Genomic DNA, 21,263 nt, shown 5'->3' on the forward strand with positions numbered 1-21,263 from the left:
GGTGTTAAAAAAAAATTCAAGAGGGAAATAAAACAGTAAGGGTAATAAAAATATGAAACCTGTGTCATTCCAAATGTTGTTTAATTGCAGTTCCTAATCTTAAGATATCTGTCATTAAGTGCCATTAAAGTACTGATGTTGATACATTGGAAAACAGAGTTGCTTCTGAATATTTTGGTAGTTATTTTGGTCTTGTGGTCTACCTGTCTGCTTGGCTATTGTTTCACAGGAAAAACTGTTGTGGGTGAATGCAAATATCCTATGAGAGAAAATGTCTCTCACAGTACTCTCGAGTTGCCTTTCCCTAGCCTTTCTCCTTTAAAGCTGTTACCATGTGCAGCCTCAGTTCAGAGCTGTACTGATTGCTCAGCCCAGCGCTGAGGGGCAGGGGCTGTGGCGCTCTCTGCTTTCCCAGAGCTGGAAATCTCCTCCAAATGTTTAGGGGGCCAGATCCATTGGAGGATACCACATGGGGACCTCTGTCTTTGCCTATCTGTTACAGAAGCAGTTTATAGGGGTTTTCAACGTTGTCTGCCAGGGAGCAGATCAGGTGAAATTCTGGGTTACCAGCAGCAGTGGCCTGACCTGACCTAGGTGGTTCTGGGTTTTGCTATCTGAGCTGTGCCTTTCAAGTAGGAAAGTAATTCTCCCTCCTCCTTACTGCCTAAGAATTCATGACAGTTTGACATGCAGCATTCCTTAGAGGTAGGGCACATTTTCAAAACAAAACCCTTAACTTTGGGAAATTATTAGAGTAAATTATCTGTCTGATTACTTAAAGCTATTTAACCTGATTATTCAGGTTAAATAACTTTTAAGTACTTCTATATTCACTGTATCTCAGTTTCCAGTATTCATGCAGAGATCAATTCTGAATTAGCCTCTTCTATTCAGAAGAGCAGAAGTTAAACCAGATCCTTGTCTTACAATAATGTGTGAGGTTCATACTACAAATTACAAAAATGAGAAGTTGCTGATTTTAATCACTGGTGGTGTTGCAAGATGTTTGGTTTCAAAATAAAATCAGCTTGAATTGACAGAAATCAGCTGGTTTTCGTCATTGGGATTCAGTGCTTAAGAAAATATTCAAACAAAATTGAAGTAAAAATCTGTATAAATCTGTGACTTTTTTTGCTGTTAGGCAGTCATTTTGGGGGACACAGGGAGAAAGTTCAGGAACGATGCACTAAAATTGCCACTGCCGTTATTTTCCGTAACTTCTTTTTCTTATTGTTCTGTCATATATGAACCCAGCACTCAGATACTTCTTTGTAATGACACTTTTTTAGAGCTGAAACATCTCTCAGTATTGTGACACAGATGGATAGAGCTTGATTAAAATCAAGGGGAGAGATGTTCCAGGGTATCCAGTATAAATTTACTCTGGGACAGTCCTAATAAATGCTGCTTTTCAAGAGCAGACATTTCCAGAGCCCATAGCTCTTAGACAGGATTAATCTGGAGCAGGCACAGGTTTCAACTATTCAAAGAAGCTGTGTTTATTAGTTTCAAAAGCAGCCTTTTCAGGTTTGTCTGTTCTCAAAGGAAGAACAGACAACTTGCAAAACAAAAAATTCAGCCCATGGAAGAGAATTTCTAGCTGTTGTTCCTAGCTACAGTGATAACAGTTTGGAAAAGTAGCAGGGATGTGTGTGTAGTTCCTTGGTTCTCTTCAAGAGAAAAAAATTACTTAATGAGGTTCCTTAAAAGCAAAATTTGGAAGTATTCTACAACTGCATCGTTCTGGTAATGAGGTATGAGTAGTGAAAATAAAGCTGCATTGGATGAAATAGATACCTAATTCATGTATTTCTGTCACACTGAAGTGTCGTAAGTATCAGTTGAAATTTTACGTGTAGCAAAATGAGAAATAGAAGATGAAAAATATTCTTCAACCAGGAAAACTAATTTTACTACTGCATAACAACAAAGTTTCATTCAAAAATACTTGTGTGTTTTTTGCAGTTGGTACACCTTATTATATGTCTCCAGAGAGAATACATGAAAATGGTTACAACTTCAAGTCTGACATCTGGTCTCTAGGCTGTCTGCTGTATGAGGTAATAGTGACATATACAGTGAACTTAATAACACTCTTGTACTTTCCCCTTCCCCTGCCCCCCTCACCCTTACATAACTTCAGCATGTGAAATACTTTTATTTGTGTTTTACTTGAAACTTGCCTTGACTGGGCTTGCTACAAAGATTTTACAGCAATTTCTTGAAGATTGGGCATGACTGAAGGATTAATAAATGAATAATAACAAGCACATGTAAAATTGTTCTAGGTTTTTTCATGGCCTTTGCTGATGATATGATTTTGTTAATAAATGCATTGAGAAGTAGTAGGACTGACTTGAATATGTAAGTAATGCTTTTAAATACTGCAGTATAGTTATTTTAATACAAATTCCTTATTTTTATAAATTCTTGAAGTAAAATGATAAAAAAGGTTTACTGTACTTATTGCTACTAGCTTGGATGAACTCTCAAGATAATAACTTCCGTTGCACGCACATGTAGTTTTTCTCCTCTTCTCCTGGGGTGGTTAAACTGCAATTGTTTAGTTTCTGTATTGCTACAGTCAAGATTGGTGAGTGACACATAATTTTAAATAATACTATATTATGAGAAAATAAAGAGACAGGGCAAATTGAAAGTGAGGGAAATGAAAGTGTGAAGAACAGGTAGGCTTCTAAGACAAGTAAGTCTTCCAAGTTCTTTGTGTATCATTTCTTGATCAGAAGAATAAACACTTGTGCTGAATGATGCTGGGAAAAAAAAAATTCTTCCATCAGCAGTGGCAGTGAAGTCTTCCCAGTCATGTTCCAGGTAGAAACCAATAAACTCAAGTCACTTTTTGTTTACCTACAAGCCACCTGCCTCAGTGGGTCAGCAGAACACATTTAACACTTACTCTGCAGTATCAGCCCCTCCTTGTTTATTTTAGGATTTTATAGAAGACATTGGCAGCCTGTGAAGGTTGGATGTTACTGCTAGGTGAATCATCTCCAGTAATATTTTCTTACTTTCCATCACTGACATGTTGCTTTGAATATTCAAAGAACAAATAGCTATATTGCAAGGCTGCAGTTGCAGATCTGTGTGTAGCTATTGCTTCTAAATCCTGGGGATCATTCAAGGTATGAAGTCCAGGTGACAGCAAGTATTTAGAAAGTTTGAACCCTGAGCTAAAACTTAATCCTGTATTGGGATTCCCCAATATTGACCATGGCAGCTGCCTTGAATTTCCGTGCTCTGCTTTACACACTTGTGCAAACCCTAAGGTAGCATAAAGGTAGATGAGCATTTTTCAGTATTACTATTTCTTTGCCCCTCATTGATTTGCTTGAGGATTTTTTAAATCTGGAAACAAACAAATAAAACCTTTGAATTACCATTATATAAAATCCCCATGGTTTAAGGCTAGTTTTTCTTTTATGTTATGTGAAATTAAATTGCTGAATATAAATCAGTAGTACTTGTCCAAAGATTTTTTTTTTTTTAAGCTTGCTGTGTTAATGCTGGTAGAGTATATTAAGCACCTATGTGAATATTACATTTTTCTTTGATGTGGTAGATAATTCCAAAATATCTAAATACCTCAGTTCCACTGATCACCTCAGCATCATGAAATACCATTCTCCTTTGATTTATTTTAGAGGTTTTACCAGGATGCTATTTAAGTTGATACGGAGTAATGTTTGTTTTCCTTATTGCAAGAATAAAATAATTATTAGGACCCTTGCTGTTGATATATATATATATTATATAGCTACAAAATGTGGCACTGTCTTCAACTGTAGCTTCTAATTTTTTTAGAAGTGCGTTTAGTTGATTCTGCAACGTACCAGGTGTTTGTGGTGGGTTTTTTTGTTTTGGAAGTTTATCTTGAGCGTTGATCTGTAATTTTGAAATTTCAGGTATAGCAAATTCAAAATACATGCTCAGCATTTTTCTTACTATTACTATTTTTTCTTAATTATTTGAAAGTGGTTACTTAATGTTCTTTAAGACTTGGGTGGACTAATGAATGGTATTTTTTTTCATCTGTGCGGTTTTGTGCTGGGTGTCTTTCTGTTATTTGTCTATTGCTTGCATTTTAGCATATTTTATTACGTTGATTTCATGGTGATGTGTGTTCATATGTACTCTGGATTGTCTCCAGCTTAATTGGAGAAAAGCTGTGGCAAGTTGATCACATCTCAGTAAATGCTTAATTGCCTCTAAACTCTTCAGTTATGGTTTAATTTAAGTTTTAACTAACTTGCTGTAATGTATGTTATTTTAAAAAATTATTATTTCTACTGCATATTACAGTCTGCTATTCAATGCTAACTGTGTGGCCAGTAAGATTTTGCAGAAGCATGTTTTAAAGTCTGAATTTTTTAGAGCCCCAGGTATTTCTGAAACCTCAAAAACACTACCAGTGGAGTTTTAATTGATATGCAACAAAGTAGACTTTACTAATTAAAATCAAGATGCTGTGCTTTTGCTACATGGACCTTTACATGGAAAAGTAGGTCTTACACATTTCCTTTTATTGTTCAGCGTAGCAATTGCATCCTTACAGGGTTGTAGGTTGGTGGCTTACAGTTCAAAAAAAAAAAAAAAAAAAAAAGAAAGGGAAAAAAAAAGAGAGAGAGCGAGCTGCCACCAGCCCTGAAGACAGACAGTGGGCTTTCGTCCCTCAGACACCCCCAGAATACTAATCAGCAAAGTCAGACCCTGGAGGTCAGGGAGCAAGTCAATCATTCTAGCGATCGTCTCAGTGTGGAGGATCAAATTAGCCTGAAAAATTCAGCTGCTGGGAGGAGAGGGCGAGCAGCTGTCAGGGGCAGCAGCGAGATGCACTAATGAACCAGATGAATAGTGCAAAAGCTTGAAAATAAAAACAGGACAGTTGACATTTTTCATCTGTCAAAGCAGGAGATGCATGAAAATATAGTATTCCTGTTTTAACTCCTTAGGGGACATTCAGAATTTTTTTAACACTCGGTAGCATTCAAACAAAAGTACTTTTTAATGAACACCTAGAGTACGGAAATGAGTATCTGTGCATTTATTTAGAATTTCTGCCTGCATACAGACCCTGCAGTTGATTTTTCTTTTTTTTTTTTCCTTCTTTCCTTTTTTTGGTCTTTAGCTTGCATTTTTAACATTCTTTTTAAGGTAAGAGACAATGCCACGTAAATACAAAAATTAACATTATTTTAGCAATACAGATTGGGAGGAGTGTAGGATGGAACTGTAGCATCATATTTGTTTTGGGAGCTTGAAAATTTTTTATTCTTACTTGAAGGTAATATGAAAAAGTACTGAACCATTTGAGAGCAAGTTAATGATACATAAAATAAATATAAGGGTATTTTGGTAATTTTTTTCATACATTTCCCCCAGTGATATTGATGCTTAGACATGAAAGAGTTAAGCTGCTATCTGGAAGACCACAAGACAGATGAGAGCCATTTTCAGCTTGTCCTGTCCCTGCTGAAGCTCACTGAGTAGCACAGCATGGACTAGCGTGTTTCACACACACTCTGCCTGTCTGGGGAATGTACACATTGTCCTTCCAAAATCAAACTTATTAGCACATGTAGAAAAGGGTGACTGACTTTGGGGCAGCTCCACACTCAGAGCAGCATTCGTGCTGCTGCAGTTAAAAGACTTCATAGGCTTTGAACAGAATGGAGAGATTTTAAATGAATTTTAAAGTTTCTAATCCAGCTAGCCATTATATTTATTTCTGCCTTAAATGGGAAGTTGTAATATTGTCTGGAAATAAAGGGTAGATTTATTAATGTTGGTTTTAAGCTAATCAATTATATAAGTGCTCTGCAACAGATTTTTTTTGGTTTTGTATTGTAATTGTAGATTATAGACATAGGTGCCAGTTCTGTGCTTGTGATGGAAGTGTGGGGATTTTTTTTTTTTTAAGTATTTTTGAATAACATCCTGAATTACGAAGTTTTTGGGTCTGAGATTCTGGAAGTATAGATGATAGCTTTTTCTTGCTTTCAGAACCCCCAACTATATTGAAGTCTATTGTCACGGCTGTGGAAGGTTACAAAATCTGCTACTATTATCTAATGTTATCTACACAATGCCTTGCTTTAGGTTAGATAATGTTTTCCTGTAAGTTACATGTTTTCTTCCAAAAGGTCTTCAGAGGAAAACTACAGTTTTGGATTTTTTTTGGCTTCCCTTGTGGTGCAAGGACCCTCCACACTCAGCAATATTGTAAACTACTGAATTTCCCCTCATAGTCTATTAATACAACCCCAAAGGTGTGCAATTCAGATATTGCAATGTAAGGATTGTGGCAGCTATGGTTGTATGACATAGAACAAGTACATACAGTGGTTACGAGAATAGTTTTGGAACTTCTGTTATTAGCACTGCAAAGCTCCCTCTAAGCAGAGCATTGAGAGTCACTAAGAATCACTTTTGATTTGTTAGTATTACAGATTTTGTGACAAAATAGCTTTACTTAAAGACGCAAAAGAAAACTGTACATTTTCTTAAACAGATGGCTGCACTGCAGAGTCCCTTTTATGGTGATAAAATGAACTTGTACTCCCTGTGCAAGAAGATAGAACAGTGTGACTACCCACCTCTCCCTTCAGATCACTATTCAGAGGAAGTAAGTAATTTTCCTTTTCATGGGCTGGATCCCCAGTTTATGTAAGCTGGCACGCTTCCAGGGAAGTAAATGAACTTGTGTGATTTTATGTTATTTGCAGATTATGCCTATAAGTGTTTGCTTGTTGAACTTACTCAAATGTTCCTGTCAAAACAAGTCTCTCATGATCTATATTTGAGGGTATTAATGATGGAAACGTCATACTGTTAGATTCTCAATTTCATTGAGCTTCCTTGCAAGTATGACAAAATGCTTTCCCAGAATGCACAATGATATGTTCCACATGCCAGGATGGGATAGAGTCTTACATCTATAGTGTGTTTTTCTAAAAGCACAACTATACAAGTTTATGTTGCTCAGTAAATTAGTGCTCTGGCCTGTTCCTCTAGGGGCCTGCATTAAAACAGATATAATGTAACTCAGTAGTAAAAATGAATTGTTCAGTTCCCATTTGTCTACATTATAAAACTGGGATGTGCTGTTCAGTACAATTGAACAGCAGTTCTTTTGCAAGAAGGAGTGGTTCTTGACAAGACTAAGAGTAAATTTCAGAGAAATAATATAACAATAATAATAATTTAGAGACATAATATAATTGAATATGAACAATATACTCCTGCATGTTGCAGCAGTGTTTGTTTTAAGCAGAGAGCTAACGGTTCTTACTGTCATTAGTGCATTTAAGGGGGAGTACTTGCTTTTATGAGGTCTAAAATGAAAAGAAACTAAACAAAATAAATACTTTTCTTAGTGTAACAGAATGAGAAAATAGAAATGCTTGCTTGTTAATGTTCTGAGATGCCAGTTTTGAAATACTTTCCCACTTTGAGAAGAACAGGGCTAACTGATAGAAGCTGTAAACCAAAGAACAGGTATTAGTAACCAATTCTAATTGAATTCAGACTACATGAATTAAAGATTACTTTGAAAACGCAAATAAATACAAGCACTGAAATACTTCTAATAAACATAAAACATTATACAATTTCATTTATAGACTAGGGGTTGTAATTCTGAACCTTAAATTTTCTTGCATCCAAAGACAGTGATTGGACTATTAATAAAAGATTACTGCTCAGTGTTTTGTTTTGTATTTAAAGTGACAATTTTTCCCCTTTTATGAAACAAACTGGACTTAAAAAGATAATGCGGTGACATTACAAAGGCTGAAATAATGATCTATTGTGTAATTTATACACTGTACCTCTTTTGTGGGTTTGCTGATTAGTCATTTTACCTTGGCCATTTTTAATTATTATTTATTGTAGACTCTAAATATGGCAGTTCATATAACCAGCTTCAGAACTGGAGGCCTAGAAATACAGTAGGGTGTGAACAATAATGCAAAATGATAGCGAGAATGTCAGGGGCCGTTCTTTGTTGTGTCATTCATGCTGTCTTCCTTTTTCCATGAAGCGCATGAATATTTCACGTATCTGCATCCTCATCCTCTATTCTTCTTGACTAATTTTCAGACTGTCTGAATTTGCATTTCACATGGTAGCTGATTAGGAGATGCCGAATGCAGCAGCGAAGCCTCAGCAGGCGGTTTCCATGGTGACCTTCAGCAGGATTTTAATGATGATACCACTAGTGGTTCGTTGAAGTTGGCCTGCCTGCAGGGCTACTTCGCTGCAGCTAAGTGTGAAGTTGGAGATGTGGATTCCCAGCCAAGGGGCAAATATCAAAGTCTGGCCCAGATAGAAGGTCTTAGAGTTTGGGTGGGGAGAGACATTCCAGCTTTTCCTTATATCTGTATAGGTTTTTTGTTTTGCAAACCACATGCAAACCACAACGTGTTACTTCCTATTTATTTCAAAGCAGACATGTACTTCTGCACCTTGGATAAGCCAGTTATCTGCAAAATACATGTAAGTTATTTTAAAGATAATGAGAGAATCAGAGCTATTATAGGTGTTAAGATAGGTAAGAAAACAGTTTCTTAAAAGAAGCCATCAGTTATGGAAACTGTAATGGGAATATTTTTTATGTTCTGCTCTGAAGACTTGTGTCTTCACTAAGGTACGTGGAAAACATACATTGACCATTTTTAGCTTGTATGAAAAAATACTGTGCTGGCATGAACTGTAAAAAAGAGAAACAAGTGTTATCTGTCATATTAGGATACTGTCCTAAATGTTTCACCTGTACTGGAAATATAGATGTCAAACCTTTAACCAGGTCAGAAGGACACTCAGTGAGCAGTAAAGATCAGGGCTCACTGAAGAGTAAAACCCACTTCATTTTTTATGAAAAAGAATTTTCTGAAACAAAAACTTCACGGAGTGTTGCTCTGTGCATCCTCTAATATAGGAGTGTAAGTACTTTCATTATGAATTACAAGACAAGTACTTTTTCAAGAAAATTTTTTAAGTAAATTTTAGTGAGTTTTAAGTTGTGACATTTTTTCTAAGTTTTGAAACCTCTGTAGCAGTAACATGTTAGTAATTGTGTCACATCTGTGTCATCAGAGAACAGTGTGACAAAGATGCACCTTTAGATGGACAGATGCGTAATATTTTTAAAAACCTTTGATTAGAAATTCTAATAATCTGAGATGCATTTTCACAAACTATTGCTTCAGTGGTAGACAAGAGCCAAGATTTTCAAATGCTTGGTAACTGTGGATATCTCAATTTTTTAATATCCCTTAAAAACATCTGGTATTCAGAGTGAGTACTCAGCATTTACTGAAAGCTGTTCTGCTTTAGGGAATTCAAAGCTGGGGCTCTCTTGCCACCTCCAATCAATACTCTTAAAATCATGTCAGCTAATAGCAGTATCACATTGCTTTCATGATGAAGTTTTAAAATCTTCCCTTTGATTGAGGTGGATTTCTTCTAAAGTCCATTGCCAACCTCCAACCCAGATGTGAAAGCAGAAGGAGCCAGCAGGTCCACAGTGGTAGTGTTAGTTGCCAGCAGGTCTTGAGAAAAGCACTCAGAAAAGGCTTCAAGAAGGTCTTCTATTCAGAGTAAGAATGGTTTTGTGGGTGTTTTTTTTTATCCAAAATTCCCTATATGAAAATTTCTCTGTTTCAGCTGGCTAACAATGCAACGCACTTGCCTGTAATATTTCTGTCTTTCCCCCCTCCTCCTGACTTGAGTGATAATTATTTATTTCATAGCTGAAAAACCTGCTAATGCTAAAGGAAGTATGTCCCACTGCTCCAGTGTCAGGCTAAGCTCCAGGCTAAAGACAGTCACTGTGCTAAGTGCACAGAGGAGGTTAAGAACAATAAGCAGACAAAGAAGTTTGCAGCTTGGGGATGCAACAGGAGGTCCCTCTGGCTCAGTCATGAGTCTGCTCTGCCTCTTGGCCAGTCTGTGCCAGGTAGTAAAAAATTATTTCTATCTCTAATGATAGTCTGATTTTAGAATCCCAGTGGCTCTTCCCGTGACACTGGTGAGCTTTTCTGATACACTGGAAATTTTATTGGTACTAGAGGGGCTGACAGATGGATTTCAGGTTTATTGAAATGAATATTCCTGTAGGAGTAAAGGATTAGTGCTATCACCAAGTATTAGCTTCCAGTGTGGTCCCTCCCAGTTTCAGTCCTGAAAGAATGTCTTCCCGTGTAACTTTTAATCCTGTTTAGCAGAATCAGTTCACCTTCTTCCAAGGGTTTGCTGTTCAGTTACAAGGCTCAAGAGAGTGCAGCAATTTTGAAATTACTCAGCAATCTGCACTATTGTTGTGTAGTGTCCCAGGCATAGTCAGCTCAGCGTTCCTGCCTTACCTGTGAGATTCTGCACCTGCCAAGGAAGGAAGGGCACAGAGATACTGCAGTAACTGCAGTGACCACCATTTAAAGAGGTCTGTGACAAGGCTTCTCAAGTGCTTCACAGGTCAATTTCTTGAAGATCTGTTTCTGCTGCTCTACAAACAGTAAAGTATTGATAAACAGCTAGTAAAAAAAGGAGAAAGAATACTCTTGCTTCCCCTCTGATGCTGACTTTGTAGATTTCAACCCTTCAAGGTCCTTTATGAAGACTATTCACTGTATGCAGTTCTGTTGAACAGATGGAAGTCTTCACAGAGAAAGATAAATGTACACATTCAGGATTAGATGTATTTTGCAGATAAATTACACCTGTATTCTCTTCACAAAATGTTTGCTTATTTGACTGTAATTTCAGGCTTGATGGTGTTGGATGTTCTTCAGTCTTCCCTGTTTTCTGTGCAGGCTGTTTGAAGTGTTGCATGGCAAGCTGCTCATCTCTGCTTATCCTGTGCCTCCTGCTTCCCCTGTGTCCCACCTGTTTCTTCTGCAGGCGATTGTTTTGCTTGCATGTTTGTATTACATGCTGGCAATTATTATTTCTTACAGTAGCTAATGATTTCCAGCATTCTATTCTTCAAATATTTGGGATTTATTGCAGGCTAATAGTTTTTATTGTCACTGGCATTGTATTTTATTTATTGACTGCCAGAAGCAATATGATGGCTTTTATAACTCCATTAATCAGAATATACTTAATGTATTTAAGATTCAAATAGCAAGTCTGGTACAGATTATTTTGATTTGATGTGTTTCTTTTCAATCCAGCAATCTGACCACTATCTTCAGAATTATCTCACTTTTAAATATTGAGCTTTTCTTGCTTTAAAATGGGATGTCTAATGGCATTGTTTTTTATATTGTTTAGTACAAAAAATCTGTACGTCATGTACAGTTTTATCTGCAAGGGTGAATGGACAAAGCTTTATATAGTGGTATGCAGGGCTTCTTCTTTAACTTCAGGAAGTCTTATTCCCATGCATTTAAATTAATCTTCTGAAAAGTGAAAGGAGTATAATTATGATTTAAAATCCTTCTTGTTCTTTTTATAAAAAGCAGGAAGGAATCTCTCCGATGGCAGGTTTGAAGAGGCAGCCTATGTTACTTTTGAATAATGAGGATGATGAGGTCGTTCTGTGTTAGTTGCAATAATGACAGATTCTTTTCAATAATCCTACCTAGTAGTACTGGCTAGGAGACAAAACCAAATTTGATATATTGCCATAGAAGACTGGATCACAATGTGTTTGTTGGAGTGTCCTCCCCCTCCCTCCTCACCTGTCCCCAGTGCTATAAGGAGGTCCAGGAGGATTTGGCAAAGCTACTTTGGAAGATCTTCAGAGTTGGTTGTTTTTGCAAAGCATTGTAAACGTTTTAGTAAGTTGGTATGAAAGAGGTATGTTCCACATTGAAAAACGCTTAGGAGATGCACACAATTTAAAATAGATGCCCTATCAGAAGGTTATCCATACAATATATTAAGTTCTAATGTCATAAATTCTTAGGCATATCAGTGGAAGGAGAAAAGCCTGCAACTGTCTGTCAGTTTGTGAAGGCAAAGAAAAGTATCCAGGTGATGTGGAAGCTCTTTGTTGTTGATGCTGAATATGTGCATTAAGAACATCCAGTAGGTTATGGTGTTTCTGGAAACATGGGGTTTTCTGGCCATAGTGATTGGTTTTTACCAGGTAGAGGCTTTTGTGAGCATATTTGTTAATTATGTGCTTCTTTACATAAAGAACACTACAAACAATCTAATCCTAACATATTGGGATGTAGGCCAAAGCTTATTTATTCCAGTATCATGTCCTCAGCAGTGGACAAGTGGAGTAACAGGGCCAGCACAATGTGGTACTCCCCCAAAATACTTTCCCAGCTTCCAGTTTTAATTTCAGATATTTCCTCAAGGGTGGAGTCCTTATAACAGATAGCCCTCAGTGGGTTTAATTTGTTCCGTGGCTGAATGAATATGTGTGTATTGGTAGCTCCTGGCAGCAGGAGGTTCTGGGAGTTAACTGTGTGTTAGATGGAGCACCACTGCCTTTTGTTTCTTGGCACCTGTCAGGCAGAAATGCCATTTATTGCTGGCTAACTCCTGTATCGGGACTGAATGAGCAAAGCAGCCCTCGTTTACCTTCGCTCTGTGCTCCTTTCAGTCTTCTGGGCTTTGCAGGCACAGCTCTCCAGAAACTGGGGGAAGTGTCTATAAATTATGTGGGATTGGACTAAATGCATGTCTAAAGTTGTATGTTGAAAGGATTAGAACTTGAACTTGCTCATCAGTTGTTCTGGACAGCAGTGCAAAATGTAGAAATGAGGGGAGTGTGTTGCATATGTGTTTGCATAGAGCTGCGTGCAGTGTGTGAGCAGAGAGGGAGGGCTGCCTGTGTGCTTGTGCAGAGCCGCTGTTTGGCTAATTTTTGCCCGTTGTATTAATTTGAATTTGATAATGCACAAATCCTGCTTGTAAGAAGGCCAACGCTCCTGTCATGTTCTCTCCCTCTCCTAGCTGCGACAATTAGTTAATATGTGCATCAACCCGGATCCGGAGAAGCGCCCAGACATCACCTACGTGTACGATGTAGCGAAACGTATGCACGCACACACTGCCAGCAGCTAAGCAGCCTCAGAGCCGGAGCAAGGAGCAGCAACAACCAAGTGCTTTAAATAAATCATCCCACCTCTCCGTGTGTGGTACACAAATGTAATTATTTGAAGCCTACTGTTGTGCTTTGAATTGTAAACCAATCTATATACAAGCTTTGTTGTTTTCTGTTTATTCCTGGGTTTTGTATTTTTTACTAACTTGCAGTTGTACAACAGGTTTAAATATGTAAAGCTTAATTTTAAGATGCCATGAACTGCTGTTTCCATGTTAGTGGGTTCAAGTATACTTCTGTAATAACAAAATTGTATTCAGTTGGGCCTCAGTTCTAAAACACAGTTGCACTTTTGCACATGATACAGATATTAGGCTTGTTATCAAGAAGCAAAATGTCTGGATCTCTCACCTTTTTAGTAATTTATGGAAAGTATGAATCAGCACAGTTTATTTTAATCTTTCTTCCAAAAGGAACATAATTATTACAGGAGCTTATTGTATTTTATATTGAATCGTAGTTCGCAGTTCCTGCTGTAAGAGTAGACAAGTGATAGAATTAGTTCTCTGCTTGCCAAATGCAGTGGAAAAATAGTTTCAGGAAAAATTGTCATGATTAAATTTTTGTAACATCCCTTTTTGTTTTGTTATTCTCTCATAATACACATAAAACACTTGCTGGAGGTTTTCTGGGAAAATTTAAGGTGTTGATTCAGCAATCGGGTAGTTTTCAATAGACTTGTGCAGCACTGCCCTGGGGCAATGGGAGTCTGCATAGTTCAGTCTTAAAACCATGCAGATGCTTCTTGTAGCAAATAGGTTCTTTTGAGGCTGTCATTTGAGCAGGTCTGATTAAAAGATGTGAGCTTTAAGTTACAACTTCCCAACTGTTTGTGTATATGTCACTGTTTGTAGATTTTTGTGTTTAAAATAATTTGAGTGACCTTACAGTATATTTAAATTTTAATTTTTTTTTTCTAAATACAGAAATCTTTTGGCAAAGATATAATAGTCTAGTATAACACAGACTGTATTCTACGTAAAGATACGATTTTTGTATTCTGTATCCTGAGACTTAGTTTTATATTTAGCAGAAGTAAATTATGGCTTTTATGTTTAAGAGAAAGTTGCCACGCCTTAATTTGGGAAATAATTAATATACGCAAACTGTCTTACAGATACTTTATTAGTTGAAAAGGAAATGCTGAATATTTTTGTTATACCTTAGTGCCTTTTGGGATATGCTTATATAATATTTTCATTGTTAAGGAAGGAATGTGTCTTGTTTTTAAATGTGGTAAAAATGGAGAGTGAAATGAAATTTCTTGAGTTTCAAGACTGAACATTTTTTACAGAACTGTCAAAACATAATTATTATCAGTGATAGTAGCTAAGGAGCTGTTACTGTCAGTTAAGTCTTTTTCTTTATGTGAGTAAAAAGTTAGTTGAAATAAAAGCAGCAGTATGTACATACACATATAGGTTCTAGATGCAGTCACATCCCTGCATGCTCAGATTTTTTTTTTTTTTTGCTTGTTTGTTTTTCTGTGCAGCTGTAATTTTTATTTGATATAAGTCTCAAAGAGTAAAAATCCATCTGTGGAGTTTGTGTTCAAGGCAGGTCAGGGTTGTTTTCAGTTTTGTATTTTTTAGAACTACAAATACTATGAAAATTGTGTTTGGTAAAAAAATGGGAGTTTCTAAATGGTATATGTGCCAGATCACCAGCTTATTTTAATATATATTTTTTAAATTTTTGCTTCCAGATCCTGTAGGACAAATTCTATGAAACCGTAGTTTTCCTTCCCACTTCTGTGTGCACTTAATCTTATAGGACTTCAGTGGAACAATTTGTTGGAAAGAAGTATTTGAGAAACTTTGGTTTGTGTTTAGCAACCTCCATAGATTTGTTTTCATTTATTAAATGGTTATATAATTTAAAACATGATTGTTATATTCTATAAAAATGTTTCATATGTCATAGAATGAAATTTTTGTATTGGAAAAGGCAGCACAATATTTGCTTGACTGCCAGAATTAGCTCTAAATATGTACAAGTACTCAATTTTTTTTCTGAAATGTGCTGGAACATTTAAAAATCACTGAAACACCCCCACAAACCTCATGCAGGCTGTTTGTATCTAATATTATGCATAAAGTATTGAATGTTTTCTGAAAGAAACTGCTGATAGAAATCCCTCCCCTGGAAGGGAATGTTGAGTAAAAGAATCTTGAGTTAAGAGTTAGCAACTGAGCATACTTAAGCATTTAAGTTTTTTTAGCAGTGTGAGGGTTTTTTTAGTATTTATGATTAAATCTTGTGCTGAGAAAAAGAAATAGTGGTTCCTGATTTAAAATCTGTGGAATGAATGGTGCAGATAACTCTGGTACCAAACTCTGTAATTAAAAAGCCAATGTGGGTTAATAGAATTTGCGTACATATGTGGGGATTGTAGAATCTCTTCCTAAAGTAAAGTACCTGGTAACATACAAAAACGGTAAGTCTGTTATAACACTCCAGTGTATGCTATGTGCTTATAAAATATTTTCTTTATAAACCACCATTCAATTTTTCCTATGTTGATGATGACATTTAGCACTATTTGTTTTAAGCTCTACGGCATTTTGTGTTTATTTGCTTTAAAGAGAACATGTTACATTTCTACCCCAAATGTACCCAAATGGCTCCTCCTTTTATTTCAGTAATGCTCCAGTATTAACTTGAGTCAGGAGTGAACTTTGTGCTTTACATTGCATAAAACCTCCTTTGTCTTGAAAGCTCCCCTGCTGTTCAGTAGTCCAGTAGAAATAAAACATACAGATATTAAATATAATGTAAAAATTATATTGCATCTATGATATTTTTTCAAACTTTTCCTTTTTAGAGAGAGAGAGATATATTACAATAGATGCTACCTATCTTGTGGACAACTTACTGCTTCCAGTAGTTGATTCTAGGTGAGATTTCTTGACTGTAACAAAAGACAGTACATTAAAAAAAAATTATTTTTGCATTATTTATTAAAGAATTATCTAAAATACTACATCCAATACATTGTGTGTTTTAAACTAAGATTTAAAACTAAATTTAAAATTATTTTCAAGCCATATGAGAAGATGTGATAAAGCATAAAAATAACAAAGAGCTCCCATTATGGCCCCGGTCCTGTGAGCTCTTGTTTATATTTAGGCTGGTTTTTCTGTAATTTCAGTAATTTTGAGTGAACCACATCTACACACACGAATAAACAGCAATCAGTAGGGCAGATAGAAATGATGTGCTCAGCTCACTTCTTGTACTCTCTGCATGTCACTGGTTTGGTAGCAGGGAATAATGTGGGTTTTTTCCCCTGTTCTGTTGCACTCCTAATGATCCAGCTCCCAAATGTATGAGCAGGCAATAGAAGTGTGTTGTCTTTTTGTAATGAGCAGAAACTTTAAAAACATGCCAGTATAGCAGAAGATGAAATGCAGTATTAGAAGTGTCTGAGAAGGCTGGTGTTTTATTCATGCTCATGATTAAGAAAGCCGTAGAGTGAAATTCTTGACAGAGGCTTGGAAATGGAGAAGAACTTTTATGCCAGTGGTTCTCAGATACCTCTGAACGGGACCCAAAATCGCAGTGATGTTTGTTTGAAGCAATCTGTTTGCTTAATCTCTTCTCTTTGCTATTATGCAGAGTGGTGAGAATCTTAACAGCTGACTTGAATGCTGGTGAATGCTGCATTGGCTGTGTGAGCTGGTAGGAGCAGGAGGTGATGTGAGGGAGAGTCAGTGAAGGCCTTCAGGTCTTGTTTTGTGAAGACATAAAGGTCTGGATGGCAGAGGTCAAATCACTGTTTTTCCGTAAGTTTTAGTAGTGTTTAATAGTCTTTATCTACTTCAACAGTCAACATTTTCCCTACTCAGCTGTATCCCCACATTATCTAACCAGTGTCAGTGTTGGTCTTACGAATTTCTGGTCTCTGGCTTGGTCTGGATGAGTAAATCTTTCTGGCAAGGAGGGAAATAGAGGTGCCAACCCTGCCTCGTGGGGTGCTACTTATGTTTCTGAACATGACTCAACTGTAGATGTTTAGGGTTGTTTTTCAAACTTTATTCTGTTCTGTGAACCTTTATGCCCTTCTCTGGTGCTTTTAAAAAAGTGTTTTCCATTCCTATTCACTGCTAAAGTTCTATGACTGCTGTTTTCTGCTTCTGCCTTGTCAGTCCTGTTGTTAGCCCTACCCTCTTCCTGATTTGAAGTCCTCTGTGTCTAGTTTTCCTAGTGGTCATTAGTTTGCATCTTTCTTTGTGACTTTGCTAAAATCAACCCATTTTTGTCTTCTCAAATTTTATCCCTCCCCATGGGCAAGCCCAGTTCTTCTCCCCTGATCAGTACTTAACTCCATTGTTCTTCATTCTGTTTTTCCAGCCCAATGCCTGCGATTTCTCATTTTAGACGGATTTTCTCACTGCTTCAATCATTCCCATGACCTTGTCTTTACTAAATACTGTTCACTTTATTATCTCTCATTTCTAAATTCCCTTTCTCTGATCACTACCTGCTCTGTTTCAGCTTATCTGTCTTTCTCTCTCCTCTACCCTGTCACTCACTCCTTTTGGGATCTCCAGTCTATTAACCTTTTTGACTCCCTCATCTTCACCGCTGCCTCCTTCCTTCACTGGCCTCACTTCTTTTGACTCACTGGTCTCTATTTTTATCTGTCTGCTTCTCTGTACATGGTTTCTTTGGCTGCTTTTCACATTGCCCTGTCTCCATTCCTCCCTTCAGACATATTCTCTTGTAATTTCTTAATTTCCATTCCAGCCTTTCTGAATGTCTGAAGAGTGTGTCAGCACAACACAGCTTCAGATTCAGCTTTGCCTTACCTGCTTTAGTCCTCTTCCCAAATGGTCTTTTTAACCACTTTTATCTCACCTTTTTTTTTTTTCCTTGTTGAGCTTGCTTGAAGATTTGCTGTTCATTTTAGTTCTCCATTCATTCTTGATACAAAATCTTCAATCCTGATTTTTTTGCCTGACAAGATCCTCTTCAAAGTTGTTTTTTATTCTCAGGATCTGTTTCTGAACTGCGCTTTTCTGTCCCTTAACTATCCACGTTTTTCCATTTTTATTTCTGTATCTTTTATGCCTCATTCTTTTCCTTGAATTACTTCTTCCTTCACTAGCAACCAAGTTTCTCTTTCATCTGTCTTTAAGGGGGTGGCACCCATCATCGTCACTGTTTCTGGTTTTTAGTACTTTGCCCTTTTTTCCTCCCTCTCATCTAATTTCATTTTCCTGAACACCCTCTTGCCAGTTTGTTTTTGGATTTTTTTATGTTACACTTTATTTCAATGCCCCAAAAATCCAGTGCTTCTCCCCCCTAGTCCAGTTCTCCCATGGTCCTATCTCCAGATTATTCCTTTAGTATCCAGCCAGCCTCAGACCTGTTCAGATTCAAAGATATAATTTTTTATTTCTGACTCCCTCTCGACTATTTTCTAACATCTGTGACAATTTTACTTGCCTGTTTTCCAAGGCCACAACCTTTCTGTCTCTGACACTTCTCCCATGCCTGCGTATCAAGTGTCTCAGAGTTAGATGTACCAGAATCCAGCCTTCTTCACTATCTGTTCTTTCTTATCTTTTATCTTCACTGATTTAACCTCTGTGTCATTTTGACTTCTTTTCTCCCTTCAAAGTACCAAAACTGACGGGACTAAACTGTCATTGGGCTTTCACTGTTTTGTGTGCTGAAGAAGGAACTCCACGAAATTACTACTTGTTTTGTGTTTTAAAGAGACCTGAATCCCACAAATCTGGTCTTATTTCAGTACTGTACAGTTGGAATAGGTTGTTTCTCCAAGTACTTCGAAAGTCCTTGAATTTGGGCCTTGTGTTTTCTGTCATTTCAGATAAAGAGATGTTTCCCGTAATTGCTTTGTATTTCTGTGTGTAACTGTCTTGTCTTGTTCCTGCACGTACAGCTAACGGTTGTTTTCTTATGATAGCAACTTGATTTCAGTGCTTTTAATTATTGCTTGAAATAAGAACGTGACTAAGAGCTTCCCTGGCTGGACCCAGTGTTGGGCACAATGCTTCCCTCTGTTCCTGTGCCACCCAGACTCTCCAGGTGTAGGACTGAGCTCAGTACTCTGCTGCTTCTCTACCCACGCTGCCCTAATACAAAGCCAAACCAAGCCTGCCTCTGTGGTGGGTGCATGATCTGACTTCACACTTCCAGCAGGCTTTCAGAGGTGGAAGGTTGTGTGTTTGCAGAGATTCACTGTTGGTCAAATTGTCTGACCTTTGACTGTTCATAGTTATCCTCAGTTATGTTGAGATGGAGAAACAAAAATCTCTGTAAAACTGCGAAGTTTGGTGTTTTGGAACTGGGGGGTGTAGAGCTGAATGTTGGATTTGGTGTGGTTATACACACATTTATTGACTTTTTATTTGCACCAGAGTAGTTATTTTGTTTTAGAGGATCAGTTGTTTGCTGGCACAAAAAAAATTTCTAGTACTTTTCAGGTTTTATATTTATTCCTTGTTGCTTGTTTGTATCACATTATGCAGCTAGTTCTTCTACTGCTTCCTCTGTGATGGGTGTAGGCCTTACATCGTTTGTCTAATTGCAATTTTCTGTCATACGGAATTAAAAATATGAAATTACAGGTACATTCAGTCTTTCCTGCTAGTTCCACTTGCTTTTCATTTAAACCCTAGCAATAGAAAGAGGTCTCAAGCAGGAAGATAAAACAGATGTTTTGGGGTTCCTTACTTCTTTGCCAGCTCCCAGCCCCTTGTTCTCTGGCTTCCCTGAGACACTTGCAGGGAATATAGCACTGCCAGTGTATCGAGGGCCAATAGAAACTTTCTCAGTGTGGACAGGAAATCTCCCAGTTCAAAATGACTAGAAATATATTTGGTATTGCTATACAGCAGGTAATTGCAAATGTGTAAAGAACAATTTAAAAAAATCTGCTGTTATGAAAAGAATTTTAAATCACACAAAGGCCTTTTGTTGTGGTGTTGGTGTTCTTCTGTACTCTCAATTTGCTGTTTGTTTCTTTGATTTCAGTCATGCTGGACTGTTGTAAAGATGATCATTAAAGATGAGTATTGTTTTTCTGTTGGGAGCGAGGAAAACAGGAGGCATTCACTGATTTGTTTGGATTTGGCTGCTGATTGTGCTTGAAGCAAATTTTATAATCATTCAGATTGGAAAGGACCTTGAGAGAAGTCTCTAGTCCACCTTCCTGCTGAGAGCAGGGTCAGTGCTGAGTTCAGAGCAGGGCTTAGGGCTTCAGCAAGATTTAGGAAACCTGTGGGAAGGGCGCTTGTGCCGCTTCTGTGGGCAGCCTGCTCCAGTGCCTCACTGTAAACCTTGTTTGCCTTGTGTGCAGTCAGAAACTCCTCAGTTACAAGTTACGGGCCGTTCTTTGTTCTTCTGCCACTCCTCAAATGTTCTTTATATTGCAGAAAAGGTAAGTCAAGTGTTGGGACAAAGAGAGAAGTTAGGATGTTTTATTTTTTGAAAACTTGTTGTTGCTAACAAGTATGTTCGTGTAGTACTTCTGCATCCTGTATGACGTGTACACCGTATTCGTTTGCAACTCGAGTGTAAAATAAAACTTTTGGCAGTAAAACTTGATACAGAAGTTTTGTGGTGTTTATGGCCTGGATTTTCTCAATTGTTACCTTTCAAATCTGCTGTTTCCTGGCAGATAACAGTTATGCCCACTGTGATGAAGCAGGGAAGTTGGGATCCTGAACATAACTCAGTGCTTCTGTTCTCTAGAGCCTGCTTTGGGGAAGGGAGCTTATCACTGGGGATGGGATGGAAGGGAAGGAAGCCAACAGCTGTCAGATGACTGCTGGTTATGGGACTGCTACTTTAAACTCTCAAGTGTTGGTGGAAACTGAAATTTGAGGAGGAAAGTGAGTGGAGCAAGGCAGCTTTTAGAGCAGTAGGGTTTTTTCCTTAAGTTTTGCCCTGTATTAAATGAGAACTCAGAACTTGAAACTTCTGACAACAAACTTCTTGGGAGCAAATAAAGAATATGATAAATAGATTGTTTCAAATTTGTGAAATTCTTTGAGGAAACAATTTCTGCAAACCAAGAATAATTTCTTGATGTTATAAAATATCATTTAACAGTTATCAGTCTCTCATGGAGGGTGATGGTGGCTGTTTGTCATTCTTGTACTGGAGATTTTACAAGGCATGTGTTCAAAAGTTAGAAAAAATATAA

General features: G+C 37.4%; 1 protein-coding gene across 4 annotated transcripts in view; it reads left to right on the top strand.

Annotated features, from left to right (window-relative positions):
- NEK7 (NIMA related kinase 7) overlaps positions 1 to 20,669 on the top strand; it is a 70,063-nt gene extending 49,394 nt beyond the window's left edge. Inside the window, exons 8-11 of one of the 4 annotated variants that reach the window (XR_004241680.1) lie at positions 1,966 to 2,060; positions 5,147 to 5,172; positions 6,530 to 6,643; positions 12,934 to 13,023. Coding sequence is in view for 3 of the 4 variants with exons in the window: in XM_032117252.1 (XP_031973143.1) it covers positions 1,966 to 2,060; positions 6,530 to 6,643; positions 12,934 to 13,044 (320 nt within the window). In the remaining variant the exon portion in view is untranslated. Of the gene's footprint in view, positions 1 to 1,965; positions 2,061 to 5,146; positions 5,173 to 6,529; positions 6,644 to 12,933 lie in introns of all 4 variants that reach the window. The other 3 variants (XM_032117252.1, XM_032117253.1, XM_032117254.1) reach the window with 3 other exon arrangements.
- Positions 20,670 to 21,263: the final 594 nt, after the last annotated feature.

The sequence above is a fragment of the Corvus moneduloides genome, chromosome 9 (assembly GCF_009650955.1).
Source record: "Corvus moneduloides isolate bCorMon1 chromosome 9, bCorMon1.pri, whole genome shotgun sequence".
NCBI lineage: Eukaryota > Metazoa > Chordata > Aves > Passeriformes > Corvidae > Corvus > Corvus moneduloides.